This window comes from Dipteris shenzhenensis, chromosome 33 (assembly GCF_047967505.1).
Source record: "Dipteris shenzhenensis isolate YYH24624 ecotype China chromosome 33, Dip_SZ_1.0, whole genome shotgun sequence".
Classification (NCBI taxonomy): domain Eukaryota; kingdom Viridiplantae; phylum Streptophyta; class Polypodiopsida; order Gleicheniales; family Dipteridaceae; genus Dipteris; species Dipteris shenzhenensis.
Genome location: NC_141628.1, coordinates 11,466,038 through 11,493,962, shown reverse-complemented (window position 1 = coordinate 11,493,962; position 27,925 = coordinate 11,466,038). Strand labels below are relative to the sequence as shown.

Genomic DNA, 27,925 nt, shown 5'->3' with positions numbered 1-27,925 from the left:
AAGCAGGGGGTGACGAGGCCATCAGGCAGTGTCGGATCGATCCCACGCGGCGGAGGCAGGAGGAGGTGGGGAGGGAGCGGTGGATAGATGAGATGGAGGAACAATCTCCACATTGAAATTCAATGGTGTAGTGACAATCGTTGTGCTGAAAAATGCAAGCTTTTGCTGTTTCTTCTTCTTCTTCTTCTTCTTCGCTGTGGCTTCATCGGCTATGGTGCCTCCCTCCTCCTCCCCCCCTTCCTCTCTGCTTCTCCTTCCCTCGCTCTCCTCCCCTTCTTCATCATCATCCCCTCTACAATTCCCTTGCTCTCAGACATCCATCCTTTATATCTCCATCCAATGCTTCTCCATCGGACGATTCCCACTTATCGCACACCAACCTCGCCACTCTTTCCCATCGCAAAGCCTTCGCGCGCCTTCTCCTCCTCGTGGTTCCTGCTTTGTGGGGCACTTATGGCCCCGCTATCCGTTACTTATACGAGCAGGAGATCCCCCCCGCACCCAGTGTTTTGACTCTTGCTCGTAAAGGTATGGTAGTCAAGCTCTGTCAAGGTTGGACACACTGTCCTAACTGCATTCCTCGTTGGCATGGAGCCGCTTTTAAAACATTTCGAGTGTCTTTACAAATTTGGATTCTTCTCATGGTCCATTAGATAATGGTAGAGTTGCTTCAATGTTTGAGTGTAAATTGAATGGATGTGCGGGATGATCAGGTTTTCGTTCTCTAGTTCAACTCTATGATGCATTCATAGACTTAAAGGCTATTCTTGTTATTGCTCGTCTTCCAGCTTGCTTGTCTATCATGTTGAATTAAGGTTGGCAAAATAACGAGGCTATGGTTTGTGTTTTTTCTTCCGGTTGCAGCTTTGTCGGTTTTGTTCTTTTTCTGCTTCATCCCTTTTGAGACATCAGTGACCAAACCGCCTGATCCATTGCTTCCCGTGGGTCAAGAGCTGATGGAATCCAAAAATAGAGAAAAGATGAGCTTCGTCAAGGCGGACACAGTGGCTGCTGTCAACCAGGTCTCTTTGCTTCACGAGGAAACTGATTGACTGGGAAAGCGAAATAGTAACCTCGTGAGTTTCCGTTTTGACGAACACTGGGTTTGGGAAGCTGGCTGCGTTTTTCACAGGTACAGTGGGAGTGGAATGGTCTGCGGCGATTGAATTGGGCCTGTGGACATTTCTAGCCACTGCTTGTCAGGTATACCAGGCATCAGATTGATCTCCATGAATGCAGGAAGCTTTTTGACTAGTAGGTTTGATACATTTTGCTCGCTCTTAATAAGTTGCAAATGGCACCCAAGCATAGATATAGTTGTCAGGTACTTATAGGTTTATCAAAATTGGTGCTCAAAGCAGACGGATGGTTTGGAGAACACCACTGCGACAGGATCAGGATTTTTGTTACAGACTGTTACTGTGTTAGTGCCCATGTTAAGTGCATTCTCAGGTGTCAAAGTTCGTTCAGTTACCTGGGCGGCAGCAATTCTGGCTCTTCTTGGAGCAGCATACCTGAGTATACAGTCACAAGATGGTACTTGGACAATGGTCTCTTCAACTGCAATGTGGAAGTGAGATCTCTCGCCTTTTTCCCTCATTAACAACGTTTTAATGAAGCCTACTTAGCTTTTCTATGTCTCACAGTGGTGCTCTGATTAAAAACATGCAGTCTGAGCTGTGAACGAGGACCGTCTATGATTAGCTCAATCGTATCTTTTTCTGCAGTTGAACCTCCTTTAGTGGGTATTTTGTGCGCTGTCTGTGTATTTATTCATGACTTTCTGCTGCCTCATTCCCACAATCCATGCCACGTAAAGTCTTTATATAGCTGCATGTAGCCAGCACAAAGAGTAGGACCGAATGCTTAAGTCATATTTCTACTTCTGGCGAAGGAACAATGGCATAAATTCTAGCATGAACATAAAAGCGTTGGGGACCACAGTGACCACACTGGATAAGATTGAACAAAAATGACACACCATAACCCCCTCCCTTCCCCCAGAGGATGTATGTTTGTGGCCTGCCCTCCAAGGAAGGCCTTAGTAAAGGCACCCTCTCTTGCGAAAGGGAAAATTCATTTTTCCGTAAATTTTCATTGCTTTTTTTGTGATTGGTTGGGACCATGTGATCTGCACCATTTCCTCTCTGTTTTTATCTTCTTTCTATTTCGGGCAAGCCCAGTGAATGACATTTACCAACTTTCACTTACTATTTTCCACCCTAGAAAGGAGCTGATTTTTGGTGTACTCTATGTACTGAATTTGTGCAAGAACCTTTTGCCTGTCAGTCAGATGGACAAGCACAACATGTCCATCTTATTTGACAACGGCAAAGTCTCTGTCACATCCAAGGCAAATGGAAAGGTGGTGGCTCAAGGAGTCGAGGAGCATGGGCTGTATCGGCTCAACGCTCTCTTGGTGCACGGGGACCATGGCAAATTCAAATTGTGGCATGAGCGGTTCGGTCACGTCAATTATGGCACTCTTGCCGAGATGCAAAGTTCCAAGATGGTGGATGGACTTCCACTGTTTGTAGGCAATGATGGTGTTTACAGGGCTTGCTTGGGGGGCGCGGCCCAATGTCAACAAATTCATTCGCAGGTTTGCGATATTCTCTTTTATTTGTGGATGATTTCAGTCGCATGACCTGGGTATTTTGCCTAGTCAAGAAGTCTCAGACTTATGAGAAATTCAAAGACTAGAAGGCCCAGGTAGAGGAGGAGAGCGGGGAGGTAATGAAAGCCTTCCGCACGGACAGAGGGGGGGAGTTCACTTCTACCGAGTTTAATGGATTTTGTTAGAAGCATGGGATCAAGAGACAGCTCACTACAGCTCGCACATCTCAGTAGAATGCAGTTGCTGAGAGAAAACACAGGACCGTCACAGAGACATGTTTGACCATGTTGCGAGGGAGAAATCTTTCGAAAGCTTATTAGGGTGAAGCTGTGAACACTCCCGTTAACATCCTCAACAGAACCAAGACCAAGGCTATTGATGATAAGACTCCATATGAAGCTTACGATGGTAAGAAGCCAACAATATCTCATTTACGGATTTTTGGTTCTAATGCATTTGTTCATGTGCATAAAGATGAGTGAACGAAGCTTGATTCCCATAGCCGAAGATGTATCTTTGTGGGATACAATGAAGAATCCAAGGCCTATCGTCTTTTCGATCCAGTAAAGAAGCATATCCTTATCAGCAGGGACGTGATCTTTGAGTCGTCAGAGCTCCAGCTTGCAGAGGAGGTTCAAGAACTTCCGTCATACCCCCACCCAAGGTCATCATCCAAGAGGTGGAGACGATTGAAGAACCAGAGGGGGAGGAGGAGTAGCATGATGTTCCAGAACCGGCTCCAAAGGCAACTCCAGCAAAGGCATCTTTATCTCAGAGAAGAAGCTACCTTAGTGGTAATTGAAGACTTTAGCAGACTCACGGGTCACGGACATTCCTGAGAGCAGTTCTGGAGCGCACAGGTCTCAACGCAATTTGAAGACTCCCTTCGTGAACTACGTACTATGGTGGCTCAGCTTCAGGAGCCCTGTTCCTTTGAGAAAGCGAAAAATATTCTAGAATGGCAGGAAGCCATGTAAGCAGAGATGGATGCCATTCTGAAAAATGACACTTGGGATTTGGTGGCCAAGCTGACCAAGCAGAAGGTAATTGGTACTAAATGTGTGTACATCAAGTAAGATGGGAGCTTGGACAAGTACAAAGTGAGATTGGTGGTGAAAGGCTATGCACAGTCAAAAGAACTTGACTTCGACGAGACCTTCTCCCCCACAGCTAGGATGCTGACCATTCGGACAGTCATTGCCTTGGCTGCTCGTCACAGTTGGCCCATTTTTCAGATGGACGTCAAGTTTGCATTTTTGAATGCAACCTTGGAGGAGAAGGTATATGTGGCACAGCCACCAGGATTTCAGTGTTGGAAAGGTCACATTTGTAAGCCCCCATATGAGGAGAGTATGGGGGAGGGAGACCTAGGGCAAGAGCTGCCACATGGGCAGTGGTGGAGGAGTGGATGGGCCCTTAGGGAATTGACATTTGGGTCAACTACGGTGATTTTCCTTTTTCGAGAGGTTTCTCCAATGAGAGAAGGGCATAGGTTTTGCAATGGGCGTTATTCGCTTGGGACCAGAGATTCATTACTCATAGGTTAGGCATTGGTCTCTCCAAGCCAAGTTGGGGTTCGAGGTTTCATTCATGATGCAAGGGGCCCTCAAGAGGCATGGAACCTATCATGCTGTTGGTACGGAGACACACAGATGCAAATTACTTCCATTCCAAGCCCCCCTCGAAGTCTCAAAGGTGAGATGTGGTGGTGCAGGCTCCTACTCATAAGAGAGCCTTGTTTTTTGAGGCCTCTTCTCCATGAGTTAGACTCTAGTGAGTTGGAACGTGCATGAGCTCCATGATTGTGCACGTCAGTAGTCGTAGTACCTGATACTTTGATAGGGCGTGTAGAGGGCAATGGTTGGACGTGCACTTGATTTTCTTTTGATCCAAGAGCATATGGTTTCAGCAGCAGATATTAGCTGGAGGCACCATCTCTTGCTAGGGAGAGGACCAGAGATGTGGTCTCTTGCAGTAGGTAAGAGCGGAGGGGTTTGCATCTCAGCCTTGTAGGCGGTGGCAGCAGATGTTTGTGACCATGGGGGAGTTGGATCACAGGCAGGGCAGTTTGGATGGTGATCAGCTCCGAGGACTCCAGGTTAGCATCTTGAATGTCTAAGCCTCGGTTTGTAGGCAGCGCAACGGCCCACCTTTTAGAGGCGACTGACGGAGAGTCTCCCGGATGTCAATCCTTGGATTGTTGAAGGTGATTTCAACAATGTGGAGTTCAAGGAGGATAAACGAGGCGAAGCCTCATTCTTGGAGATGCTGACGATAGAGAGGAGCACTTGGGAGCATTTTTTTTTCACGATCTACGGCATGGACCCGTGGAGGGAGGTGGAGTTTTCAAGGCTTCCAGGCAGCCTCTGTTTTTCCTTCGGTCAGCTATAGCATGAGGACTCCTAGAGAGTCTTGACAAGTTCTACGTGGGGAATTGGGGCGATGCATAGGGACGGAGCCTTTGGTATTCTGGCAGACACCTTGATGGCAGACCACTCCCCGGCTATTTTGCAGCTAGAGCAACCCCGGCGTGGGCTTCTCCAGAAGAGGATCTACATTCTTGATTCTTTGTTACAAGAGTAAGAAGTGTAGGAGGTGGTGGCAGAGATTTGGAGATGGCCTAGATGGAGGATGGCCCACATGGGCAGCAGAGGCGATCTAGAGGAGCATCGTGGAGTTGTCCTAGACTTTGCACTACCACTGTCTCCTCCAGGCACACCAGCGAGCATTGAGATAGGACTTGGTCTCCATCGAGTGTCTCAAAGAGCAGGACCCTGGGTCGTAGTGGCTAGCAGATAGGTATGAGTGCGTGGGACGTCTTAGGATATGGAGACATGTAGAATTCTCCTACCACACCTGTAGATTTGATAGGATGACCAAACAATTCTTCTAGAGCATAGGAAGGTCAGTGGGGATGTAGCGGCAGAGACTGAGACACACAAACGATCACATGCATTCAGTCCCCCAGGAGATTCTCAAGCTGGCCACATAGTTTTATAGAGTTTATTCTAGGTAGAGGAGGAGTTCCCCTTGGTGATCATAGCTAGGGAGATTGTCATCCTGCTTGCTTGGTACTATTTCTTTTTGTTTTTCAATAGTATGCTTATTAAGAAATGAAATGTTTTCCTTCTGTTCAGTTACGGACAATGGGGACTAGGTCTAGCATTTGAGGGTGGACCCCCTTGCTTGGGGTTATGGGCATTAGTGACCCACAAGAGTGATGGCCTCTCTTTGAGAGGGACATCTAGAAACCACACCCCACCTGAGTACCCAAACATGGGACCAATCAAATGCACAGATTGCATACCGACCTAGGAACCATTCAAGAGAATGTTCCCTGAGCTTTGGGTGTAGGCCTGGCAGCATGCCAAGAGTAATGGAGATACAAGATAAGACGACAAACAAATGAGCTCAGTATGGCTCAATTATGACCTTAGAGTACGTCAATAGATAGTCTAAGCTGTTAGGAACCCGTGTGTGCGATCAGAATTAAATTCTGACAACTTTGAAATTTTAGGGTTTTTGGGAGTGACGTGGCAGCTGACACGTGGCAGACTGCCACATGGAATCTGAGCTGGCAGGTCAGTCCACCTGTCCCACACATGTGGCAGCATGCATGGCAAGTGGCAGGGCATGTAGGCCAAGTGTTTGGCCCCAAATCTGGTAGATTTGGGGCAGGTTGTGGGCTGTCCTCTTTGGGACTGCAGCCCACCAAAAATCTGGGACAAGTGTCCACCTTCCACTCTAGGCCTAGGGGGGGGGCTGAGCCTATAAAAGAAGGCCTCTCCCCTTCATTCCACACATGAAAATTTCGTCACTTTTCTTCTCCCTCCTTTTGGATGATGCAGCAGAACCTCTCCAGCTCTTTGGGTGCAGCCAGCTTCTCCCCAGGCCATTCTCTCACCTCAGCAGCACTTTCTGTCTCTACAACAGCACATTCTCTCTCTACAGTTCCAGCCCCTCCTCTCCAGAAATCTGCCCCCTCTCAGCTTTTCTGGAACAGCAGCAGCATCCTCTCTCCTTCACCTAGCCTGGAGCAGCCACAGCCCCTTTCTCTGTCCTGCTGCAGTCTTTCTCTCTCTACTGCAGAATTTCTCTCTCTACTGTTCCAGCCCATTTCCCTTGTAGAAATCTGCCTTTCTGTGCACCTCTGGAACAGCAGCAGCTCCTCTCTTACATCTCCTCCCTTGGGATCAGCATTGGCACTCTCTCTCTACAGCTATCACTCCATAAAAGCTTTCTCTCTCTAGCCTACAGGCTGTTTTTTCTAAGCTGTTCTCATTCCAGCCCCATTTCCACACTCTCCTCACCCAAGGTAGCTTCAGAGGCATCAAGGACTTCATCTATAAAAGGGCCAAGTCACGAAGGGAGCCTGTATTGTCAAGTTTATCTCATTTACAGCACTATTTCATGTTGTTTCTACTATCTTTCTAGAAACTAGTGTTTGTCTCTAATGTTGGATGTAAGTGGTGATTGTTGCAGGCTTCTTCCTTGTGGATTGGGCAAGCCAGGAGTTGAAACCTGAGCTTGGAGTCCTCCTTTTTGTTGTCTACCTTGTACATATGCTCTTGAGTCTTGTATCTAGGTCCTAGGTTTTCACTGAGTTCATCAGTTTGGAAGGTGCATTGCACCTTGGTCTTGTATCTCCATTTTCAAGAATAAAGTGAGCCTGGATAAGGGGGGGGGGGCGTCTTGGCCCCTCAATCATATTGCATTCTCCAATGATGTCACTTTGTGTTTAAGCTGTATAAGTCTTAATTCCAGCTTAATTGCAAACTCTTAAGTTCAAGTATATGTGTTTGGCAACTCGCAATCATCTCATTCAAATGCCTCTGCAAAATCCGTTGTTTGAATTGATAGAAAGCACCGAGTAGTTTACATTGGTATCAGAGTTTACATTGGTATCAGAGCTTAGGCAGTGGTCCTGTACTCTGTGCTTTCTCTTGTTGAGTCTCTCCTTCATTGAGTTATCTTGTCATCATGGCAGCCAATGGACCTGACCCTCCTCCTAACCTGCATGAGTTGAGTGCTCTCTTGGCAAACATTGCTCAACAGGTTCAAGTGCTGGAAAGCAGCCAAGCAGGAACTCATGACATAGGGCCCCAATCCCAAGGAAGAGGCCGTGCGGACAACACCAACTCCAACAAGGAGGGAAGATCATCCTCTTCTTCCCCTCCTCGAGGTAGACGGCGTCATCGGAGTCCATCTCCTTCGAGACGTCCACGGAGACGAAGGTATGCAAAGCATAAGGTACCTCTTGGAGATAAGCTCTTCAAGTTTACCAAGTACAAGGGAGAGGACAAGCCCGAGGTCTTGCTGGCCTGGATCCGAGACCTCGAGTATTTCTTTGAGGGGGACGAGTACGAAGACAAGGCGAAGATCCGGTTTGCCGTCCTGCACATGCAAGACCGTGCTTCACTCTGGTGGGCAGCTATGGTCAACACTGGAAAAGCTCCTTTCGAAATTGTATATGGTAGATCTTTACCAACTCCACTCATGCAAACAAAAGAGAAAATCTTTGCCGCTGATCAATTCGTGGAGGATTATGACTCTGCTTATGCCACAGTTCGAGCAGCCATTCAAAAGGCACAGGAGAAACAAAGAGCAGCTGCAAATAAAAGACGGAGGGCGTTTGCAGTGAAAGAAGGCCAATGGGTCTTATTGAAATTTGAGAAAGCCCGGTTAAAAACCAAAGTGGGCAAAAAGCGCATCTACTTCAAGCTATCCTTTCGATATTATGGTCCTTTTCAGGTGTTGCAGGTAATAAATGATGTCTCGGTCCGATTGAGACTTCCAGAGCATTGGAAGATCCACAATGTCTTCCACGTAAGCTTGGTGAAACCCTTCATTGGGGAACCACCTCAAGAGCCCACACTGGACGATGCACCTGAAGTAGAGGACACTGAGATCTTGTTGATCCCAGAGCAAATTATTTTGCATAACTTCACTACGGGACATCGCGGCACGACTCGCAAAATGTACCTTTTGAAGTTCAGAGGGCTCCCATCCACCGATGCCCAATGGGTGGACAGAGCTACATTTCAGGAGTGTCCTGAAATCCTGGATGCTTATGAGGAAGCATTTCAGTTGCGGACAACCGAATGAAAGACGGAGGGAATGTCATCGTGCTTGCTTGGTACTATTTGTTTTTGTTTTGCAATAGTATGCTTATTAAGAAATGAAATGTTTTCCTTCTGTTCAGTTACGGACAATGGGGACTAGGTCTAGCATTTGAGGGTGGACCCCCTTGCTTGGGGTTATGGGCATTAGTGACCCACAAGAGTGATGGTCTCTCTTTGAGAGGGACATCTAGAAACCACACCCCACCTGAGTACCCAAACATGGGACCAATCAAATGCACAGATTGCATACCGACCTAGGAACCATTCAAGAGAATGTTCCCTGAGCTTTGGGTGTGGGCCTGGCAACATGCCAAGAGTAATGGAGATACAAGATAAGACGACAAACAAATGAGCTCAGTATGGCTCAATTATGACCTTAGAGTACGTCAATAGATAGTCTAAGCTGTTAGGAACCCGTGTGTGCGATCAGAATTAAATTCTGACAACTTTGAAATTTTAGGGTTTTTGGGAGTGACGTGGCAGCTGACACGTGGCAGACTGCCACATGGAATCTGAGCTGGCAGGTCAGTCCACTTGTCCCACACATGTGGCAGCATGCATGGCAAGTGGCAGGGCATGTAGGCCAAGTGTTTGGCCCCAAATCTGGTAGATTTGGGGCAGGTTGTGGGCTGTCCTCTTTGGGACTGCAGCCCACCAAAAATCTAGGACAAGTGTCCACCTTCCACTCTAGGCCTAGGGGGGGGGGCTGAGCCTATAAAAGAAGGCCTCTCCCCTTCATTCCACACATGAAAATTTCGTCACTTTTCTTCTCCCTCCTTTTGGATGATGCAGCAGAACCTCTCCAGCTCCTTGGGTGCAGCCAGCTTCTCCCCAGGCCATTCTCTCACCTCAGCAGCACTTTCTGTCTCTACAACAGCACATTCTCTCTCTACAGTTCCAGCCCCTCCTCTCCAGAAATCTGCCCCCTCTCAGCTCTTCTGGAACAGCAGCAGCATCCTCTCTCCTTCACCTAGCCTCCTGGAGCAGCCACAGCCCCTTTCTCTGTCCTGCTGCAGTCTTTCTCTCTCTACTGCAGAATTTCTCTCTCTACTGTTCCAGCCCATTTCCCTTGTAGAAATCTGCCTTTCTGTGCACCTCTGGAACAGCAGCAGCTCCTCTCTTACATCTCCTCCCTTGGGATCAGCATTGGCACTCTCTCTCTACAGCTATCACTCCATAAAAGCTTTCTCTCTCTAGCCTACAGGCTGTTTTTTCTAAGCTGTTCTCATTCCAGCCCCATTTCCACACTCTCCTCACCCAAGGTAGCTTCAGAGGCATCAAGGACTTCATCTATAAAAGGGCCAAGTCACGAAGGGAGCCTGTATTGTCAAGTTTATCTCATTTACAGCACTATTTCATGTTGTTTCTACTATCTTTCTAGAAACTAGTGTTTGTCTCTAATGTTGGATGTAAGTGGTGATTGTTGCAGGCTTCTTCCTTGTGGATTGGGCAAGCCAGGAGTTGAAACCTGAGCTTGGAGTCCTCCTTTTTGTTGTCTACCTTGTACATATGCTCTTGAGTCTTGTATCTAGGTCCTAGGTTTTCACTGAGTTCATCAGTTTGGAAGGTGCATTGCACCTTGGTCTTGTATCTCCATTTTCAAGAATAAAGTGAGCCTGGATAAGGGGGGGGGGCCGTCTTGGCCCCTCAATCATATTGCATTCTCCAATGATGTCACTTTGTGTTTAAGCTGTATAAGTCTTAATTCCAGCTTAATTGCAAACTCTTAAGTTCAAGTATATGTGTTTGGCAACTCGCAATCATCTCATTCAAATGCCTCTGCAAAATCCGTTGTTTGAATTGATAGAAAGCACCGAGTAGTTTACAGAGATTGTCTGGGATCAAGTTATGACAGTGGTGTCACATAGCATAAGTAGACAGCTTGAGATGCCTTTCATAGATTAGGAGCTCTTAGAGGCTCTTAAGGCCCTTCCCATATAGAAGTGCCCTGGAGAGGATGTTTGACACTAGCCTTCTTCAGGTTTTTTTGGGAGCACATAAGCACTCCTCTTCGTCTAGCTTTTTAGGGGATCTTTGATTTAGGCTCGCCGCCCGAGTCTTTGAGCCTAGGGTGGATTTGTTTGATCCCAGAAGGGGGAGACAGAGCTGACTTACGATAGTGGAGACCAAGAACCCTAATGCACCCAGCTTATACAATCTTGGCCAAGGTCTTGAGCTTGCAACTGCGGCCTCATCTTGTAGACATCATCCATGACACACAGACGGGGTTTGTCTAGGAACACAGTATCTTGGACAACATCTTCACCTTTTGGGAGGGGCCCGGGAGGAGTTGCAACCTCTCGCTATCCTTCTCTTGGATTTTGAGAAGGCATGTGACAGGGTGAAGTGGCCTTTCTAGGAGGGCACTATGCAACAGTTAGGCTTCTCAGACAAGTGGATCAGAGGGGTCTCGGCCTTATATGCAGGTAGCTCCAACTAGAAGCTTATTGGTGGCCATATAGGTGAGGCTTTCTCTCTTTCCCGCTGAGTTCATCAAGGCTGCCCCCTTGCCCCCTTTCTCTTTCTCTTCGTCCCGGAAGCTTTAGGCTACTACTTTTGCTCGCGGGTCGGGAGTCTTACAGGGATGAGGCTCCCAATTTGAAAGGAGTTGCTGGATTCAGAGTTTGCAAACGACACATCACTTTATGTGCAGGGTTTTGCAACAAGCCTTGAGGCGTTCGTGGAGGCTTTAGCCACCTATTGCATGACATATGGAGCGAGGATCAACTGGGCCAAGGTAGGTGGCTTCCTTACTGCAACTGAGGAGGTCCAGAAGGTTTGAGGTTGGGGGTGGCTCTGAGCTTCAGATGTATACCCCGGGGCAAACAGTGAGATATGTTGGATGCCAGTTGGTCATAGACGTTACAGTAGAGCAGCAGATTGCCCCATTCTTAGAGATTGTGCGACGCAAGCATCTATATTGGAGCTTTGCCAAACATCACTAGCAGGTAGGACCTTGATGGCGTAGTAGGTACTCCTTGCCATTGCCTGGTACATAGCCTCTTGTTTATGCTTTCACAAGGGTTGTATGGGGCAGCTCAGGCTGCTCGGTGCGCAACTTCCTTTGGGCACTCAGAACACTTGAGCCAGGGTGGCATGGCAAACATTGATCTTGCCACAAGCCCAAGGGGGCATTGGCATCATTGATCCAGAGACGCAGAGTAGCGCAGACGGGTTCTCACTACAGGCTTTGACTCCTGGAAGCTCTTGATGTAGCGAGAACACTCCCTGCACAAGTGGTCAGTGGCAACTGTCCTACAAATAGATTTTCTTAGCGGCTCCTGTAATGGGAGATAGACTATTCTCACTCTCTCTCCTGCTCAATACCAACTGCAACTGCAAGATGATGCACTCAATACAGAGTGATGCTGTGAAGAGGAATGTATAACTGAAATGTGTGAATGCCCAAAGGGCTGAATACAACTGCAAAACTGGAAAGAAATTAGACTACCTAGAGGAGGTGAATTTTCACTAGATCCCTGTAGAGGCTGAGGCACCCTATTGGTCTGCTGCATGGAAGCCTGTCTACTGCTGCAGTGAAGGCTTGGAAGGCTTGAGGTGGGGATGAAGAATGAGGGCCAAGGCGGCTGCTTTTATAGGCCCCCCTTGGGCCCTAAAATATCGACCAGGTTGCTAGATGCTGACCGACCAGCCTCATCCTGTCCCAACTTGCTGTGCTCTTGTTGAAACACTTGCTGACGTGGCAGCCGATTGGCCACGTGGTAGGTGTTGACGTCAGCGTTGCCACATGGCAACTCCTGTGCTGCCTGCGTGTATGCACCTGTTGGCTGACTGCGTGGCAGTCTAGCATGGCCACGGGCTGTGGATGCTCGTGACAGCTCCTCTCACGGGAAAGGGCTCTCTCTTGATGAGAAGCCTTTTCTGAGTGTGGGAGTGACTGAGATGGACCAACCCCACCTGCCGTGAGGAGTTCGTTAGGCAATCGCTTATGTGGCATCCAGAGGTATGAGATTCGGAGGGACGCATGCTTCGTCAGCGGATACACATTGGCTGGGCACAATGGGATTGCGACCCTGCAAGGTCTTTTGGGACTTGGAGACAGCTCCCTCTGGAAGAGAAAGATAGGGAGCATGCACTCTCTCACATGAGAGGAGCAGGCGCTAGGGCAGCAGAGATAGATGCAACGATACCGGACTCGTGGTGGGAGGGCTTGAGCACTACTTGGACTTCACAATTTTGGTTTGGGCAGTTCTCTAGGATTGGAGTGCCTCATAGGATACAATTTATTAAGTAGACAATGGGCTCCTACCAGCGTAGGTACTACAGGGTAGGTGAGGGAGGCCTTTTCACAGAAGAGCTTGAGAGAGACCGATGGGATGAGGAGGTTTTGGATGGGCTTGCTTGGCAGTGGATTAGGATTGTTGCCCGCTTGGGCAAGTCCTAGGGAGCACGTTGGAGACTCTGGTCGTGGGAGGGTCGCCCTCTTAGGGATATTCAGTGGGATCCAGGGGAGTGGTTCTGGCCTGCTTGAGTAGGGCACTCAGACAGAGTGGAGAAGGTGCCCTTTTTCTCTTATACGACACGTATTGGCCGACATCTACAGTTGGAGGCATCCACACGGTCCCCCTCGAGAGAGGGGCATTGAGTAGAGTAGAGTACTTCTTAAAACACATATCTTTGCAAGCAGTACATTCGCATTTCAGCATTGGGTCCCTAAATCAAACTCTAGGTCCATTTACTGAGGACCAAGTCGTATGCTTTTGAGTTCATTCTTGATTAAATATCATGGTTATGCTTTTTTAAAGCAATTGTTAAAGATCAAACTGTCCGTATATTCGATTGTCTATTCATGCTTTATGAGAAACTAGTCTAATCCAGTTGATTTGTTTCTCTGCTTTGTAGTTGTTTGGCACCTTGGTTGCAACCTCAAGGTCTAAGTCTTTGGTTCTTATAATGACTGACACCAATGGTGGTATTGTTGGTATTTTTTTCAGAAATTTGAATGTGTCCAAGGGAGACCTGGAGATCCTTCTGGCAGCTTTTTTCTATGCACTGTATACAGTAAGATTGAGTGCCTATGCTGTCGGAGCTCAAGCTGTTCGGTTGAACACAAAGATTATGGTCGTGTCCACAATTCTGGCTGGTTCATGGGTATTGTGTGACCATGCCAAAAGTTCTTTACAAGGTCAACATCGTGCCTTTTTACTTTTGCATAGAAATGTCATGTTTATAACCTGGAATAGTTATTTAATCTCAAATTTATGCTTTGCATCAGAGGGAGTATTCCTCCAACCACTGCAAAGTCCTACTGTGGTATTGGCGATCATCTTTTCAGCTTTTGTACCTGGGACCCTGGCTTCTATTGCACAGACTATAGGGCAAAAAAGTGTTCCTCCTTCTGAGGCACAGGTGGGTACACAAAATACCATTTATTTCTGATGTGATCATTTTCCTCTTCTGGATTTACTTTTCTATGTTTGGAAAACTTTAGCCTATCACATGCTTTAGGCCCTAAGGCAATAATGATTTAGTGTGCAGCTAGTCTAGGAGTCTCTCATGTTTTTGATTCCTAATTAATGCAGAAGGCAAGCACTTTAATTTTTCACTTGAAAATATAGTATAGAGACCAGAAGTTGGTTTATATCAAAGAGTTAATAAAGACACTTGAAGATATCATATAGACAGCAGCAGCTGCTTTCTACTGAATAGTTAGTAAGATGGTTTCCAGCATTTGAAAAATTCTCTGGTTTATTCAGCTTCCAACTATAGTTGCAAACAAACGCTTTTGCATGCTTTAGTAAACATTTGCAAATATTTGCTAAAAACAGGTTTGCAAACTTGTTATTTTTTTGGGCATGCTTCACCTGCAAACAATGGAGGGGATGAGGATGATGAAGGCCATGAGGCAGTGACACTTTGAGCATGACTGATGACCTGAAACCTGCAGGCTTCAGCCCTCACGTGCAGTTTGTAGTAGTAATGGTTTTTTATGCGGATGTTTGAATTTTAGTACCGGAGTTGAAAAACTAAATGCATCTATAAAAAATTGTAGGTCTGTAAAGTGCCCCCGTTTGTTCCAAGCAGGAGCAGCAAGCAAACGTTTGCTTGCAACTATGCTTCAAGTATGTGTGTGTGTGTGGATTTGTATGTGTGAGAGCATATTTTTATACTATGGTCTACACCCACTATTGGGTGCTAATGACGTCTTCCTTTTGCTTTTCATAAAAGTTTTTGTTTACCTCTTTTTTCTTCTCTTTCATTTTCTCTTTTTTCTCTTTTATTTTCTTTGTAGATTTTTGATCTTTAGAACAACAAAATTTCTAAATTTGTATGATTGGACTTATTCTAGTCTTACAAAGGTATATGCTAATGACGTTAGTGGGGATGTCATAATAGCTAGTCCCTGTTGTGCGTGATGGAGTTTATGGTTTTCAATCTTATGAGTGACTATCGTGAGATTGAAATTGCACTATGTTATGTTTTTAGAGGAAGAGTTTGGGAATGTTCCTTGATTCATCTAGGTATATGCTTGTGCCGTATGAGCGGACATGCAAATTTCACTTTGTGAAGTTTTCGTCTAAGTTGCGGCCTGCTGGTATTGTGATAATTCTATCTTAAATGATGCGTTGCCCTATCAGCTAGATTTAGATGCTCGTTCGGGAGAGACTAAAATGAAATCGTTTAGACTTCACAAGCAGTTGTAGCTTGAATGAAGAGGTTTTGGACTACTTTTTGATTAGCCTTCTCCTTTAGTGCTAGCCTTCGTCATGGCTGAGTTTGCCCTTCACCTCCAGAGTGCTGACAAAAACTCAGTATGAAGACTTTGTATAAAAGGATGCTCAATTATGTGTGGGTGTGTGGATTTGTATGTGTGAGAGCATATTTTTATACTATGGTCTACACCCATTGTGGGGCGCTGATGACGTCAGTGGGGATGTCATAGTAGCTAGTCCTTGCTAAGCGTGATGGAGTTTATGCTCATAGATTGAAACTGCACTATGTTGTGTTTTTAGAGGATGAGTTTGGGAATGTTCCTGGATTCATCTAGGTATATGCAACTATGCTTTCGGGCAGATCGATGTCTAGATAGAATTATTGTTGATCTCAATCATGAAGGCTCTATATTAATATTTATTTGGTACCCTTTTGTACTAAGTGAGTCTTGCGATCTCGGGGGGGGGGGGGGTGTCTGTAAAACTTTTGACAAGAGTATAACAGCCTTCATAGCTTCAAAGCTAAAGATGTTTCACATTTTTTGTTGATTTCACTTGTTCTTTTTAATTAATTTTGTAGTGTGTGCTTGCTTGATGCCAATCGTGATATAAGATATTTTCTTGCAATGTTTGATAGGTATACGAATGGGCTGGCCCGAATGAGTCCCCTAGACAAATGCTGCCATCTCAATCATGAAGGCTCTATATCAATATTTATTTGGTACCCTTTTGTACTAAGTGAATCTTGCGATCTTGGGGGGGGGGGGGGGGTCTGTAAAACTTTTGACAAGAGTATAACAGCCATCATAGCTTCAAAGCTAAAGATGTTTCACATTTTTTGTTGATTTCACTTGTTCTTCTTAATTAATTTTGTAGTGTGTGCTTGCTTGATGCCAATCGTGATATAAGATATTTTCTTGCAATGTTTGATAGGTACACGAACGGGCTGGCCCGAATGAGTCCCCTAGACAAATGCTGCCAAACCCTATGCATCAATGTCAAGCCCTTCTTTGTGAGGAAGGCCTCAGAGAAGATCTTCTAGTGTGACTGTTGCCACTGGCCTTCTGTTGGGGGGTGTTTTTGAGAATCCTCCTCTTTGAAGCAAGAGCTTCTAGGCCTCTGAACCGAGTGTGAGACCATGCACTACTAGCTTGCCCAACAAGGTTTACTTTTGCATCTCTAGATCAATGATGCCAAGTTCTCGCTTTGCCTGGGGTAGAATCACCATTTGCCAAGCAACCTTGGCTCTAGTGTTTAGTGTACCATGTGATCTTGCCTACAAGAAGTTGCACACTACATGCCTGAGGTGCCCCATGCACCCCCTATGAAAGCACCATCATGAGTCTATATACAGTGTTGTGGCTAAGAGGACCTGATTGGCCATGAGGGCCCACCTTGCTAAAGAGAGTTTGGCCAAGCTCCAATATAGGAGCTTGCACTGCACACTTTCTAGTACTGGCGCTATGTGCTGCTCCGCTGAAATAGCAATGTCCACAAGTTTGTGGTGTCTCGTAGTCTAGCCATGTGGGATCCATCAAAAACCCGAGCTGCCTTCCAATCTAAGACCGCCTTGGAAGTCGATTGATTTGGTCCAGTTGATTCTAGCCTCGGATGCTATATAGTACAACTCAAGGGATCCTTAGACTTCCTCTAGACTACTGCTGTGCCCTCTATCGTGTCATCTGCAAACTTTGTCTTCTCGGCGGATTGTGAGGGCGGCCTGTTGCCTAGAGTATAGCCCAGAGCCTCTGCCACAAAAAGAACAAGAAATGGAGTGAGAGGGTAGCCCTAGAGTACGGAGTGCGAAAGGAAGAAGGCCTCTCGTGTGTGACCCCCAATAAGCATTTGGTTGGTGTTCTCCGTGTACAAGGCAAAAACCTCGTGTATCCATCCGTCTAAGAAGCCATCCTCTGTATGGTGCCCTCCGGGAAAAGCCACCCCACCCTACTGTAAGCCTTCTCGAAATCCAAGCGAAGGAATGTAGTAGGCTGAGATTGTTCTTGGGTCCAATCCATTGTCTCTCAAAAGGTGAAGAAGTTTTCTAGAATTTTGCATTTTTGAACAAAACCTGTTTGAGTGTCATGAATGATGCCAACAAGTAGGGTTGCAGCTGTAGACTCGAGATCTTAGCTAAGATCTTGTAAGCGGTACCCAAGAGGGTGATTGGGCGCTAGTGCCAATGTTTGATCAATCTCCCCCTTTCGGGATATAACAAATCCACTCCCAACTTGATGACTGTGGGAGCGAGATGGAGTCCAAGATCTCCAAACGCAAGGGTGTATGTATGAACTCTCTAGAAGCACCTAAAGAAAGATGGTATCAATCCGTTCTCGCCAAGGCACTTCTGCAGTGGGAGGCCTTGAGGGCCTCCAAGAGCTCCTCATTAGTGAAGGGGACATAAGCTTGCATACTCATGCTCGGAGAGACCACGGGCGGTGTGTGGTCTAGATTGACTCCCAGGCTACAGGAACCTAGTAGGACTACCTAGAAACAACGGTCAATAGAAGGTTTTGGTTATCTCTCGGATCTCCTCAAGTTTGAGTGCATCTAGCTGTTGTAACTATGTCCCTTGAGTGATAGGCCTGTGGTTTGGAAGAATTGTTTAGTCATCCTATCCACCTATTGGACCCAACATGGCATGACAAGAGAAATGATTATTTTGTTAATTAATACTCAGTAGAACATTATTACATTGGGCGTCGATTTGATGGGCGGCATATAATTGTATTTATCATCCATCAAGCGGTGCAGATGGTATTGCCGAAATTATGTAACATGGGCCAATGATTATTAATAAAGACCTACAAGGGAAGTGTGCATTAGAGTGCCTAAAATGATAGGTGCATGAGTCATAGGCTAAGGGTACGTTTAAATGGGAAGATGAATCTTGAGTGATCGCAAGGGACATTGATGAAGGGGTATCCTCCTTCATTGTGATTACACGTATCATTCTCTCTACCACCTTGCATGCATGTGTAATTTCTCTCTCTCACCTTGCATATACATCAAACTTCAAGTACTCTCACGAGGGCACTCTTCCCCCATTGGAGGGCCCAATCAGTGTCGATTTTTTTAAGTTTTGTTGGTTTATTACATTTGGTATTAGAGCGGTAGTGATCCACTCAAGGGATGGAAAGAGAAGAATCTTTTCGTGTCTCGTGCAAGAGGCAAAGGAAAGAAGAGCGTGCGGTGCGAGATGGAGAGGGTGGGTGCGACAGATGGGCTATATGGGCAGAGAATAGCGCTTGTGTAGGCAAGGCATGGATAGTCCGGTAGAGAACGAAGGCTAGCAAACACAGGCCTTGTTAGAACAAAGCCCGGCAAGCAATGCCGCGAGACGAGAAGAGACCGATGGGCGGGATATGATGTAGTAGGGGAGGTTGAAAGCTTGTCTTGATAGGGAAGGTGAAAATTTGAGTTTGGTAGGGTAGGCCTCTTCTTTGAAATTTTTGTCTTTCTTTTTGACAATGAATGGGCATCCTGACAAGGTAACTTTCCCTTTGTGTGAATGTGCCCTTAAGTTGTCACATTTGTGGAAGAAAAGGGAACCCCCCGCCCCCTCCCCAAACTCTAAAAAACCCCACCCCCCGCCACGCCCTAAATAAAAAAAAGAAAAGAAAAGAATAGACTTTTAAGGGGGTGATCTATCCATCAAGTATCTCCTATAACAGTATTGAGGCCTCCGATTCACTCAAAAGAAGCAGTCTAAAGTCATTGCACCAATTTACAGCCAAAGACAAGGAGAATGGGCTTATTCTAGCTTGTTCTCTGACATATCAAGTAGGAGACAAATAAGTACCACTAGCTCTACAACATTTGACTTTTGCTGTAAAATAAACCTTTGTTTTGAAATTACAGTAAGTCAATTTCCTCTCCTTTATTAGTAAAAAGAAAGAAATGGAAGGGGAAGGGACGCATAACATTGAACTTGTCTCATTTCCTTCATTGCCTCAAGGAGAGAGGGAAAGAAAACCCTCACCTCCGCTTGAACATGATCCATTAGGCGAGACTTATACACATCTTGATTATGATAACCCAGAAATAGAATTGCCTTAGTCTTTCCTACAAGAACCTCTTAATAGTGAGTTCTCCCTTGGAAATGAGAAGAGAAATGAGTCCACCCAAGAGTAAGGTAATGAGTTTACACGTTTAGCCCAAATTCCTATGCACATGGATTATGCAAGAAGAGAGGAAGAGTCTCCCGTTGATAAGGTGGTTTCTCATCTTAGTAATATGATTGAGCAGTTCATATGACAAAGCTAGGAACGAAGAGGGTTCTCAATTTTCGGGACTTGGGAGGAAGATCAGAGTACTCCTCTAAGTAGTCCATAATGACAAAAGAGGGTTCTCAATTTTGGGGAGGAAGATCAGAGTACTCCTATGAAAAGAGTCAAAGTTCCAACTGTTAGAGAAAATAGAATTCCGTAAGTATGATGGAGCAAGGGAGGCTGATAAAATCCGTAATTGGATTTGCCATTTTGAGCCGTACTTTACCCATTAAGACAAGACTGCTTGAGAGAAGCTTGCCCTTGCTACAGTCCATCTACAAAGGGATGCTTTACTGTGGTGATCATTGTTAAAAACGGGAAAAGAGCCCATCCTTGAATGGGTTAAGTTTGTGGAACAGCTGCAGGAAGAGAACTTGACCTCCCATTGGGAAAGGTTCAGGGAATTTGACAATGAGAGTAATGCTGAATTTACAGCCAGGTTTTGGAGACACTCTTTAGAGTTACCCGAAAAGAATGAGGAAGATTGAAGAAAGAAACATTTAGCAGCCCTAAGTGCAAAAGAGAGGTATAGACTAGCTGAAATAACTGAATTGAATCCTTGTAAACTTTTCAGTAAGGATGGTGGGTCAACATCAAAGACAACGATGTACCAGCCTCTAGGACACCAAACAATTCAAGAACAATAAGGGAAAGGGAAAGGCTCTTGTAAGGAAGTAAATAGTCAATCTCGTCTCGGATCGGTGCCATTTTCTTCCACGATTGATGAAGAAAAGAAGAGGTGATTAAGGAAGGCAAATGTTTTGCATGTAAGAAACATAGGCCAGTGCATGTATGGCATAAATTTCCTATTCTCTTGGCTAAAACTGTCAATACAAATTTGGCCAAAGGGAAAGCTAAGGCATCCAAGTAGGAGGGAGAGGATTCTAGGTCCTTATCCCAGAAAATCTATTGTGACAATTGAACCAATAGTGAATGCTGTCCACTCAACCAATACCTTTGGACCTCATGACATTTTAAGATGTATGGGTTTGTGAATGGATAGAGAATAGTGGTACTTCTAGATGATGGATGCAATTATGACTTAGTGAGTGATAGGTTGTGAAACTACTCCATTTCAAACCAGAACCTATAAAAAGACGTCATGGTAGGCTGCTATGAAAGCAGAGAATTACACTTGGAACTTGGTTGAGAGACCTCGGAAGAGGAAGCTCATCGGAACCACGTGGGTGATAAGTACAAGTCCGATGTCAATGTGGGCAAATGCAATTCATGATTAGTGGTCAAAGGCTACACACAGGCGAAAGATTGGACTATGGAGAGGCATTTGCTCCTACGGCCAGGATGACTTCTAGTGGCACGGTGATAGCTTTGGCAGCCCACCATCAAACACCCAGTTTTCAGTTAGACGTGAAGTCAGCGTTCTTAAAATGGAGAACTTCAAGAAGTATATGTTGAGCAACTGGAAGGGTTTTGACATCCAAGAGATGGCAAGAAGTGTGCAGACTTTGCAGGCCTTTGTATGAGCTGAAACAAGCTCCGAGGGCATGGTACCATAGGATTGATGACTACTTCTATGAGATTGGTTTGTCTCATATTCCATCAGATCCTAAGCTCTATCTTTCCAGCGAAGGAGGTAAAACCATGATTATAATTGTGTATGTGGATGATTTAATCATCGTAGGTGATCATAGGAGTAAGATCCAGGAGGTCAAGGGACTTTTGATAAAAGAGTCTGAAATGACAGATTTTGGACTGCTCCATTATTTCCTTGGGATTGAAATATGACGGAAAAAGGATACTATATTTATTTGTCAAGAAAGGTATTGCAGGGAGGTGTTGTCACATGCAGGATTGCAAGGTGGCACCAACCTCAACGGAGGTTGGACTGAAGCTGAGCAATGAGAAAACGTCTTAGCTTGTTGATGTAGCAATCTACCAGAGAATGGTTGGTAGTTGGTTGTACTTAACTAACACCAGACTTGACATAGCTTTTGGAGTTGGAGTTCTCTATCAGTTCTCATCCAAACCGAGGCAGGATGACATGAAAGCAGGTTTTAGGGTTTTAAGGTATCTTACGGGAATATCCAGCTATGAGATCACTTATCGCTCCGATGTTGAGCTCGGAGGATTTTGCGATCGGATTGGGCTGGAGATGGGGACACACGATGTTCCACTACAGTTTACTGCTTCATGTTAGCAGGTGGGGCCATATCATGGCTAAGTAAGAAGCAACCGACTATTGCATTGTCTTCTACAGAGTTAGAAGCATCATGCGTGTCTCTTTGGCTGAGATGGATACTGGAGGACATCGGAGTTCTTCAGGAGGAGGTAACTCTGGGCGACAACATGAGTTGCATTGTGATTGTGAAGAACCATGTTGTCCATGCTCGTACAAACCACATTGGGGTCCAATATCACTTCATTCCAGAGCTAATCAAGGATGAGATTGTGGAGCTGTAGTACTGCCCAACAGAGGAGGATCTCTCTGGTATTTTTGCCAAGGCTCTCCCTCCCTAGATCAGTTGGAGCATCTCATCAGAGGAATGGTATTGGCACATAGTTGTGTCATTAAGATGGAGCGTTGGATTGTCATTGACCCACTTGTGAGCCTCACATGAGGTAAACAATGGGTCACGGCATTGTAGAAGATATGAGTACCTGGATAGGACAGACTGGCATTATATGAAGCAGATTCGGATGGCTGGCAGCACCTTGAACAGCTGTGATGACATGTGGCAATTTCTTGATGGATGAAAGCATCAGTACACAGGCGGAGCAGCAGGTCCAACTGTGTGGCTGTCTGCATGGCAAGTAGCAAGAGAAAACACCAGCAAAATAGTGCAGGAGAGTGCTCTGCCTGCTGCAACTAGTTCCAGCTAGATCAATCTGATTTCGGAGCAGATCTTGTCGGGTCAGATCTGCTGATCTGGTTGGCTATTTCTACAGACCCAGTCGGTTGACTGGGGTCCTCTCTCAGCCTATAAATAGCCAGGCATTTTGGGCACTTATGCAAACTGAAGCCTCTGAAGGGCCCATCATCAGCATACAGTGTGGCAGTTATCTCTTGCTATAGATCTCAGTCTGAGCAGTGTCCTTGATTGCAATTTGTGCCCATCATCTTGGCTCGTTGTCTTTCCTCTTCCTGAGGGATTTTTCACATGGTTGGTGGATGAATAAACTAAGTTCTATCTCTTCTCTATTTGCTGTATTCTCTGAGTGCTTGCTGTTGTTCACGAGGGAGATTCTTTTGTGAAGTGCGAGTTTATTCCACACTGCTGGGTTGCTGTCCAAACAGTCCCCTAATTCTAACACCAAGGCAGCCAACAAAAAGAGGAAATAAATTTATTGTGACAAGGATGAGTAGGTCTTATTGAAGATTGATAAAAGAAGGATCCAATCAGTGAAGGGAAGTATGGCACATGTCAAGCTTGTACTGAAATTTTATGGTACATTTCAGATTTCAGCAGCTTTGTATTCAGAAGGATGATCCCCAGCTTATGAGTTGAGCTTACCAGGCCTTTGGTACATCAAGAATGTTTTTCATGCGAGCAATTTGAAGAGAGACTGCGGAGATACTTTTATATTTTTGGACATTCACCATCAAGAAGAACCGGAACTTGAAGATGAGATTAAAATTCTTTCTTCTGAGCAGATTGAGTACCATCAAGAGAAGAGTACCCGTTGGAAGGAAGAGATATATGATATGAATTTGCTGAAGTTTAGAAACCAGCTGCCAGTGATGCACAGTGGAGGGAGGTAGAGTTCTTTAGAGGGTTTCCACAGACACTTGCAGATTACAAAGAGGCGATGCAAATGCAGAAGTAAAAGAGAAACCGAATGCAAGCGAAAGAGGCGAGAGATAATTCAGAAGAGGACTTCTGCTCATCCAAGCAAGAGGGAGTGTCATGGCAAGAGAAATGATTATTTTGTCAATTAATAGTCATTAGAACATAACTACATTAGGTGCCAATTTGATGGTGCGGCATATGTTTGCATTTGTGGTGGAGATGGTACCGTCAACTTTGTAATCTTGGCCAATGATTATTAATAAAGATGTGCACCCACGTGTCTATCCAAGGGAAACAGGAAAGCAAAGGACACATTAGTAGTGCATGAGTCATAGGCTAATATGATAGGTCTAAATGGGAAGATGTGGACCTTGAGTGATCTCAAGGGGCATAATGAAGGGGTATCTTCCTTCATTGTGATCACACTTATCATTCTATCTACAACCTTGCATGCATGCGTCTCTGTGTCTGTCTGTCTGTCTATCTGTCTGTCTCTCTCTCTCACCTTGCATATTCGTCAAATAGGAAATGAGTACTCTCACGAGGGTGCTCTTCCCCCATTGGAGGGCCCAATCAACATCGAATTTCTGCATGGGCTGTACACATTTGCATTCTTGAAATTCTGGTTTGTTACATAGGCCGCCCTGGAGGAGTGATTGTAGAATTCGCCTCTACATATTTTAATGGCCTAGAGGTCAATCCATACCTGTTTGCGAGCCGCTAAGAGTGTGAAGAACCAGTCTTCTCAAGAATGCAGATGTGTGCAATGCATGCAGAATTTGAATGCCAATTGGCCCTCCAATGGGGAAGAGCGCCCTTGTGAGAGTACTTGTTTCTTCTATTTCGACCTACATGCAAAGTGTGTGTGAGAGATGGCGGATGAATGCAATGTGGTAGAGAGAATGCTACGTGAAATTCACAATGAAAGGGTGATACCCTTTCATTAATGTCTCTTGAGATCACTCAAGTTCCATCTTCCCATTTACACCTACCCTTAGCCTATGACCCATGCATTTACCATTCAATGCACCTTAATGCACCCTTCCCTTCCTATTGCCCCTAGGACTTAGACACGTGTGTGCACATTTTTATTAATAGAATAAGTATCACATGTCCAAATTCGATGCCGTCTGAAGCAGTGGCTCTAGCTCGACTAGTCCTATCTACTGAGATGACTCACCGCCATAACAAATTGGGCGGTGTCCATCATAAATGCATATACATGTTACGCCATTGGTGTATAATATATAATAATGTTTTAAGGTCTACTAATCATGGATTAGTGATTTCTCTTGTCATGACACTCCCTCCTGCTTGAATAGGCAGAAGTCCTCTTCTGGATCCTCTCTTGTCTCTTTCTCTTGCGTATGCTTTTCCCTTTTACTTCTGTATTTGCATCTCCTCTTCATAATGTGCAAATAGTCTTCTCGTGGTAGTATACGATCGATCACTTCCGAATCAGAACTTAAATCCCATCTTCAAGTTCTGGTTTCTCTGGATGCTGAATATTCAACATGCAGAAGTACCACTGCAGTGCCTCTTCAATACCTCTTCATGCTCAGAATCCTCTTCTGAATACGAAGCTGCTGAAATCTCTTTATAGTAACCTGCTCAATAAGATGAAACATATTCTCAACAAGCTGGTTAGTATTCAAAAGATGTTCTCTCACCCAAATGTGTTATTGAACTCGGTAGACCTTGGCCATAGTTGATTTTGCGATGGAGAACTACTTAGTCAATAGAAACTACAGACCTTCAATCTCTTTTTCCAACTCTTCCATTTCAGCCCTATTCATCCTATCAGACGCTCTCCACGGAGGAGAGAAATATTTATTCTCTGTCCATACTCTACAATGAATATGCCTACTCTCTATTCAGTTCACACATCCATACACCAATGTTGGCTGAATGGATAGCATTTACTCTTGGTTCTATGTTCATCGTAGAGTCTTGGAATGAGGAGGTAGAAGCCTCACCCTCCTGCTTGCATGCTTTGCCTTTCCCTTTTATAGAATTTGTTTTAGCAATTTTGGCTAATAGAGTAGGATATTTATGACATGGATGCCTTGGCTTATGTTTCTTACATCCGAAACATTTACCCTCCTTGCTTAGCTTTTTCTTCTCATCGTTAGTCATGGAAGGAAATGGTATCCATCCAGGATGTGATTGGCTGTTAACATTTTGTACAATAGCTTTCTCCTTTCCTTTGTTGAAGGGTTTACGAGGATTCAATTTCCTCTCAGCAATCTCATCCAATTTAGTGAGGTCTTTCAAGGTGGTTGGGTTGAAGATTTCAACCTCATACCTCACTTTCCTCCTATCTACTGAGATGACCCACCGACATAACAAATCGGTCGGTGTCAATCACAAATACATATACATGTTACACCATTGGCATATAATATATAATAATGTTTTAAAGTCTACTAATTATGGATTAGTGATTTCTCTTGTCATGACAAAGAGACCGGGTCCTGCTCCTTGAGATGCTCTAAGGAAGCTAAATCCCATCTCAATGCTCTCTTGTGTTCCCAAAGAGTGTCATCACTGAAGTACCATGACTGAAGCACCTCACTGCTCTACATTGCATCTGCTAACTTATTGGCCTCTTGGGGGGGGGGGCTATCTGGCTGCTGCCAAATCTCTGCTACGCTTGCTGCACGACCACCTACTATAACAAAGCATCGGGAACGTGGACTCCCTTCTGCAAGAATCCACAACAGGGCTGCTCTAATTCGGTCATGATTGGGGATGATCTGACATCATCGTCCTTACCAAAATACCCATGGCTCCCCCTTATACATCGCCCAATCTCCTATAGAATCTATCAAGGCACTCAAGCAATACATTGTGCTGCCATTGTTTGAAGAGTAGCAAAGACTACTCGTGAGTCTGGGGAACTTTGCCTCCCCTCCGGGGGTCATGGCCACGGAGTGTGCTTGAGAATGTGAGCACCCCTAATAAGTACAATTGCTTGTCTTTGATCTCATTATACACTATGCATTAATAGACGCAACAACGAACTTGATCTTATTTAGAGATATGGCATATAAATTGGGCTTTCTCGCTGGGCTTGTATATATACTTATATGAGACGAGATTGTGAGCAGCTTTATCACTTAATTTGAAAGATGAGTACTTATTATCATGGGTGCCAGTGAGACCATCTGGAGTTGGTCAAAGGAAGTGCTCCTGATTGAGTTGTTTTTCCCTCAGATGAGCTGTAAGGACATGACAATACGGTGGTCCTTAACATGATAAGTCGACATCAATACATCTGGGAGCCCATAACATCCTTGTGTACATGGCTGATGGCTTGATGAGGGTATTCATATGTTTCCCCCAGCATGGTGTGCTCCAACACACTGTCATTCCAGCATGATAGGATGCTTATCCCTCTGCCTCTGGCAGGCCCAGTCATGTATAATCCACACCTAGTGTATCAGTCCCCTCGTCTGTATTTTGGTATGTGGACTTCTACGTGTATCCATGTTCTATGGGTAGCATCACATAATATCAGTAAAGTGTCCAAATGTGCATACAAACGTTTGGGAATGAGGGATCAAGGCCAAACGGTCAACACATTATATGTGAGCCATTGAAAACTTTTCTATTCTGCAGCCTTGATCTAGCCAAATTATATCAGAGAAGTCTGGAAGAGGGTGCACAATTCTGTTTCACTTCAATGTTATTGATACTATGCTGCTGGAGCGTGCACCTTGCTCTCCATATTTTTGCAGAGAGAGAGAGAGAGAGAGAGAGAGAGGTTGGGAAACAAAGGTGTATCTTAACATTTTTAAAGCTTTCTTTTAAAAAATGCTTTAGGCTTCTTTCCCCCAAATATTTAAGAGATGTAGAAAGTTCCTAATAAGCTTGTTTTTGTTTATATGTGTGTAGGTGTACTTTTCTCTGCAACCATTTTGGTCAGCAGCGTTTGCAGCACTCTTATTGAAAGAGGATATAGATTCTTCAAGCTGGGTAGCTGGAGTGTTGGTGGCAACAGCTGCTTTCATGGCTAGCTGGGATACCCTTTCTTCTGAGAAAAAATGACCTTATGTGGAGTGTAAGTGTTTTACGACTCAAATGTGTATTGCTATGGTTCAAGTCAGTTTTAGAGCCATGATGGCGAAAAACATGCATAAAATCACGTGTATGATACACAGACGCATGTGCACACGTGCGCACACACACATTTGTATATATACATATATACGTACATAAATGTAAAGGCGGTTGTTCGTGTTTACTCTGAAGGTCAGGGCTTGGCATATGTCGATCTGCAACGACACCTAAAGTCAAGATCTTTAAGCAGAAATAGAATAGTACATCTTGGGTATCAATACATTTTGTAGGTTCCAGTTTGCTTTTAAAATTTTTTTTGTTGAGGGTCAGTGCTAGCGATTTATTTCGTTGTAGCATCAGCACGGCATCTTTAGCATGCATATGTCAACTACTGTTAGGGGTAGACGAACAGAAAATTTTCAAACTTGGAGGC

At 45.0% G+C, this 27,925-nt stretch overlaps 1 protein-coding gene across 2 annotated transcripts; it reads left to right on the top strand.

Moving 5' to 3' along the window:
• Window positions 1–112: 112 nt before the first annotated feature.
• LOC147879687 (uncharacterized) lies at window positions 113–27,811 on the top strand. 2 transcript variants are annotated; one of them, XM_087371932.1, is made up of 7 exons: window positions 114–528; window positions 865–1,022; window positions 1,114–1,203; window positions 1,362–1,573; window positions 13,695–13,885; window positions 13,976–14,109; window positions 27,328–27,811. In XM_087371932.1, the coding sequence occupies exons 1-7, from the start codon at window positions 153–155 to the stop codon at window positions 27,478–27,480; spliced, it is 1,314 nt and encodes a 437-aa protein (XP_087228058.1). In that variant the 5' UTR covers window positions 114–152; the 3' UTR covers window positions 27,481–27,811. The 2 variants fall into 2 exon arrangements, with proteins under 2 accessions (XP_087228057.1, XP_087228058.1); XM_087371931.1 differs by having other exon boundaries at window positions 113–528; window positions 13,695–14,109.
• The last annotated feature ends 114 nt before the right edge of the window (window positions 27,812–27,925 follow it).

Excerpts from the sequence above, each read along its gene's own strand:
- LOC147879687 (XM_087371931.1), top strand. The coding sequence starts at position 153 with ATGCAAGCTTTTGCTGTTTCTTCTTCTTCTTCTTCTTCTTCGCTGTGG. Across the intron at positions 1,204-1,361 it reads TTCTAGCCACTGCTTGTCAG|ACGGATGGTTTGGAGAACAC; the intron begins GTATACCAGGCA and ends TGCTCAAAGCAG. Across the intron at positions 14,110-27,327 it reads TTCCTCCTTCTGAGGCACAG|GTGTACTTTTCTCTGCAACC; the intron begins GTGGGTACACAA and ends ATATGTGTGTAG.